Raw genomic sequence first — 5,651 nt, 5'->3', positions numbered from 1 at the left:
CATTACGGGGTTGAAGTGGAGTTTTCCAAGGGATAAAGATCAAACCGCTGGAGGGGTAAAAACAAGGCCATCAGAGCCATTGAAGGGAAGAAGCAGAACTGGAATCCATCATCAACTTTTCCCTCAATAGTTCCTCGGAACCACATCGTGTAACAGAATTTACCCTTGGAACTACTCCTCGTAAATGAACACATTCTCTACAACAACAGCACAACCACCATGCATCACGTTCCCGTAGCAAGGAAGAACAAGGCGGGCCATAATGGATCCCATCATGGTCTGAGGAACGTGAAGCCAAGGAACCCCGCCCTCTCCCAATTCTGGAAATCAGCCTATAATTCTGCCTTTTTTCTTTCTTCAACAGGGAACGGTCGAGCACTTCATTGATTGTCATCGGGGGGCAGTACATAGGGACCGCAAAGAGCAGAAAAATACAACTAAATCATTACATTTTGCACAAAGAACCTAAAAAATTACACACTAGAAAAGCAACCGGCGAGGCGGGAGCCCACTGCACTCAAGCCAAAGGGCCTCCAATATGGCAAAGCAGCCTGGAGGTCTGAATTTAGGTCTGGAAACAGAAGCAAATTCAGAGCCCGCCCCCGCCCCCGCCCCCGCCCCGTGTCTCGAGGGCTCGGAATCGCTCTCAGCGTACCGCTTCGGGCGAGCGAGCGCCCGCGCGACCTGAGCAAGCCGGCGGCGGCAGCAGCAGCAGTGGTGAGTCCTCCCCACCCTCCCCTTCCTCTCTCTCTCCTGCTCCGCTCTCCCCCATTCTTCCCGGCGTCCTCGTAGGAGAGCTTCACCGGCGGCGTCCACTCCCCCATGACCCCGCCCCAAACCCTAGGTCGACCAGGCAGGATGGGGACGGCGGCGGGAGGGCTAGCCGCTGCGATAGGGGAAGCATAGCAGCGCCGGGAGATTAACGGCGGCGTCTCCCCTGGACCTCGCCCACCCGGCCTCTGCCCTGGCGCTCGACCAGCCGGCATCTCCCTCTCTGTTTTCTTTATTTTCTGCCGATGCACTTGCTGTACTCCCTATCGAAGGCGGAGCAGCAACGACAACACTGGAAGAATCTGCTCTTCAGCATAGGCTTGCTGGCGTACCCGACGACATCCCCGACTTTCCTGCCGGTCATGCCAACAGCTTCCATACCTGGAGAAGGAACGCGGATCGTGAAGTAACTCAGTCTGATGAAGTGATGGTCTGTAGTAGTATATGTCAGAGGATTACACAACAGAGCACCGATTTCAGTACGTAGCAATGCATCCGATCATTCAAAACAAGGCATGATCCAAGGCATGGTGCGCTTACTAGAATGTCGGCGCAATGTTTCATCCATCCCCAATCTAGATAATCGTGACAGGGTTGATTTAAGTGGCAACTGGCCCAGGGATTATCTTCAGTTTTACACGCGTTACTAACCTACTATGGGTTCAGTTCATCGGCAGTCCATCACCATCAAGCTCTCAAAAAGGAAGTTTATCGCCATCAATCTAGTTGGAATCTCTTGTATGTGATAGAGACAATTATTATCTAAGTTGTCGGTACTTGAAAACTATTTCGTGTTTGTTGTAGTTTCCACCATATTCCAATTATTTTAATGTTATTACGTGTGAATATATAAACATTCTAATTTTTCATACTTGTACACACGTTTATCCTATCCAAACTCAACAAAACATTTAATTCCACGGGTTGTACATCCAAACATGAATTAGAATTGGGTGCCAACCTTTGATTCTAACAACAAATACCCTGCACATTCAAACAACAGAATTCGAATTGGAAACATCCAAACACAGCGATATCCTTTCCATCTTGGATTCGGTATTCCATTCCAATTCAATTCCAAGTCTCAATTCTGTGCGTCCAAACACAGCGATAGCGTTTTTTTCTTCTTTTTGATGGCAAAACTCCTTGGTCTTTGCCTCTTTCAGAAGTCTGGTTGAACCAAGTCTGGCCCAAGGTGGTTCATTCCTCCGAAGATCGAACTTCCGGCGCCCAACCAAACGCAGGGTTCGCTGCCCGGTTCCCTCCCCCTCCACTACCTCGTGATGGCGGCTGCGACGGTGGCAGGAGCAGCCGCCACGGCCGCCGCCATATCCCTGTTCACCTACTACCTCTTCCTCCGCAAGAGCGGCTCCAAGCTCCCATGGACCCTCACCACCCGCGGGAACGGCCGGAGGGCACGGCGGAAAGGCCTCGTGGAGGCCATCGGCAACACACCCCTCATACGCATCAACAGCCTCTCCGACGCCACTGGTTGCGAGGTAAACGCGTGGGGATTTCTCTTTGTGTAGGTGGCTCCGCTTTGCTGGGTCAAGTTTTTGAAGTGTGATTTGTTGTTCGAATGAGCTGCAGATTTTGGGGAAGGCGGAGTTTCTGAATCCGGGAGGCAGCGTGAAGGACCGCGTGGCGGTGAAGATCATCGAGGAGGTAATTTTTGCAATTTGTTGGAAATGAATTTAGTCTTAGTTCTTACAAGGGAAGAACTATGAAGTAGATATAGTTCGCGGTGAGAGGTTCCTGGCCACTTAGTGTAATGTTGGCCATCGCGACATGCTTGATAGTCATTTTGTGAGGTCAAGTTCAGGTAGCCATTTCATCCTTGATGAATGATATGGCAACAGGATAACTGGTACTAACAAAATATGTGTAGGTTTAGCATCCACTGTTTCTTCAGTACAAGAGCATGGCTTCAGCCCTCACCTTCCGAGTTTTCTTTCATATGTATTTGAGTATGAAGCATGTAACATTACCTCGCTAAAGGATCGGTCGTAGTTGGTCAGGAGAGCACCCATGGTCTCATGGAAAACACCATCCAGTTCTGACTTTCGAGTATTAAAGAAGAGTATTAAAGCTAACAAGTTGGTGATAACACTGAAATTCCTGGCATACGTGTATGTAACTGTATTATTTATATTTCAGTGTATGAGGCATGTGATACTTTGTTAATATACTCAATCTTTCAGCTTTTTGTTTCGTACAGTATTCTTGCTACATTAACATCTCGTCTCCTTTAACTTAACATGACACTGGGCCTTTCATTAATATCAGGCCCTGGAATCTGGAGACCTTGTCTGTGGTGGTGTAGTAATAGAGGGGAGTGCTGGAAGCACGGCTATTAGCTTGGCCACTGTTGCTCCTGCTTATGGCTGTAAGTGCCATGTTGTTATTCCCGACGATGCTGCCGTTGAGAAGGTAGGGAAGTTATATGCTGTTCAATAATTCTTGGTGTACCGTCCACTAATTAGATCATTCTGCTGCGCAGTATCTGGAACTTCTAACTGAGTTATCTTGTTGTATGATGAGCAGAACAACTTTAGGTTAGAACAGAGTAGCATTTTATTTGTAAATTATCATATTTCAGGATTCAGGCCATGGCTTCACCTACTGATCCAGGCTCAAGTCTACCCTTCAAGGGTGAGGCTATTCTAGCCTAGCTGGGACCATTAAGATATCTATTTTGTATGCTTCAGTTGGTCATTCCTCTTAAAAATGTTGCAAAGTACTAAAGAATCACAGTAGTATCACAAATCTATTTGCTTATGCTCCTCTCATGTAGCTTTAAAATGTTTTCCAGTCTCAAATAATTGAGGCGCTTGGAGCTACCGTGGAGCGAGTGCGCCCTGTTTCAATCACCCACAAAGACCATTTTGTCAACATTGCAAGAAGAAGAGCTTTAGAAGCAAATGTAGCATCAGCAAAAAGAGAAACGAATGACATGCAGACTAACGGTTCAGCGCATGCCATTGTTAAAACGCTGCACCCCGAACAAACTAATGGTTCAGCATATGCCAATAGTGAAGTGCCACACATTGGGAAATGTTTTCCTAATTCTGATTCGAAGGGAGGTTTTTTTGCTGACCAGTTTGAGAATTTGGCAAACTATCGAGCCCATTACGAGTGGACTGGTCCTGAGATATGGGAACAAACTAAAGGGACACTTCATGCCTTTGTTGCTGCAGCTGGTACTGGTGGTACGGTTGCTGGAGTCTCACGATATCTGAAGGTTTGCATTCTTATTATTTTATTTCTTGTATGCGTTTTCTTCTTGGGTCGACAACTTCTTAATTGCTATGATATTCTTTATATTTAGGAAAAGAACAGAAACGTCCGATGCTTTTTAATGGACCCACCTGGTTCTGGTCTGTTTAACAAGGTTACTAGAGGGGTTATGTACACAAAAGAGGAGGCTGAGGGCAAAAGGCTTAAGAATCCCTTTGACACTGTTACTGAAGGAATTGGAATCAACAGGGTCACAGCAAATTTCATGATGGCTGAACTAGATGGAGCTTACCGAGGAACAGATAGAGAAGCAGTTGAGATGTCAAGGTACATTTCATATTGACTTTTAGCTATTATTTATTATCTGAAAGAGAAATGATAGTTTGCGTAGCATTGTTGATTAGAGCATCAGTTATTTTATCGATGACTTATTGTACTTGTGACTCTTCAATGCAGTCTGCCTTTTACTGATCGAGTAATGGGGTTGATATTGTAATATTTCCCTACAACTGGAATCACTGTTGAAATTATTTTTGGCTATTAAATTCTCCAATCCCTTCCAAAAAGAAAGAAAATGCACACAACCCCCCTCTCAAACTCAGTGGAAGCCTTAATTGCTAAGCATGTTTTAGTAGCCGTAGGCAGACTTATACATTTTTAAATCAAAGCCTTGCTTGTCATAATTGATGGAGAGTTTGCCATTGTTTATTCTTCTATCTTACTAAGCATGGTAGCAGAAGCATGAAAATAATTCATACAAGCTGACACCAGTTTACTTGAAACATAACTCAGGTTCCTGTTGAGAAAGGATGGACTATTTGTTGGGAGCTCTTCAGCCATGAATTGTGTTGGGGCTGTTAGAGTTGCCCGGGATTTAGGTCCAGGACATACAATTGTCACAATTCTCTGTGACAGTGGGATGAGGCATCTAAGCAAGTTCTTCAATGATGAATATTTGGCTAATCATGGGTTGACACCAAACGCTACTGGTTTGGAGTTTCTTGATCAGTGAGAGCTTACATGGAGGAATGTATTATTTCAGCAATTTTGTCATCCTGTGAGGTCTAACTTGGCAGTGGTCAGCAGTCCGCGGGTGAACATGCCCTAATCATCCCATGTAGCAAGGTGTTCAGATAATGCATCTCAAATTGTATGCCACCCTGATCGAATGTTTCTCGGAAAGATATAGTGATGTACTGTAGAGTAGTTGTCCTTGCCAATTAACAGGGACTAGGATAGCCAACCCTGCTGATCTTATTATTTTTCTTCAGGCTGTACACCCTGCTTCTATGTATACACCCTGCAGTGATGCAGTTGCTTACAATCATCTGTGTACTTCTACTGGCTTGGTTTTGTGCGATGACAGCATATATGGTATAGTGAACGAGGAGCTCTAATCGAATATTGAATGTGCCATCATAATGTTGCAAGTACTGAACGAGGAGCTCGAACTGATATTCTTTGTTGGGGCTGGCCTCGGCGACGAACCAGCCCCTCCGGCGACAAACGCCGGAGCCCTCTCTCTCGCACGGACGGAGGAAGAAGAAGAAGTGGACAACACAATGATTTTCCCGGCCGGCGCACGGAGCGCCGCTTTTATTCAGCTGGCTCGTGCCAGTACATCCAACGAGCTATACAGGGGT

General features: G+C 45.9%; 1 protein-coding gene across 1 annotated transcript; it reads left to right on the top strand.

The window, feature by feature from the left end:
• The first annotated feature begins 1,995 nt into the window (after positions 1–1,995).
• Positions 1,996–5,332, top strand: LOC124701801 (cysteine synthase 2-like). The gene is made up of 6 exons (XM_047233897.1): positions 1,996–2,270; positions 2,362–2,436; positions 3,058–3,201; positions 3,584–4,012; positions 4,100–4,335; positions 4,801–5,332. The coding sequence occupies exons 1-6, from the start codon at positions 2,055–2,057 to the stop codon at positions 5,018–5,020; spliced, it is 1,320 nt and encodes a 439-aa protein (XP_047089853.1). The 5' UTR covers positions 1,996–2,054; the 3' UTR covers positions 5,021–5,332.
• Positions 5,333–5,651: the final 319 nt, after the last annotated feature.

This window comes from Lolium rigidum, chromosome 3 (assembly GCF_022539505.1).
Source record: "Lolium rigidum isolate FL_2022 chromosome 3, APGP_CSIRO_Lrig_0.1, whole genome shotgun sequence".
NCBI lineage: Eukaryota > Viridiplantae > Streptophyta > Magnoliopsida > Poales > Poaceae > Lolium > Lolium rigidum.
The sequence above is the reverse complement of the archived record's forward strand: the minus strand, read 5'-3'. Positions and strand labels throughout refer to the sequence as shown.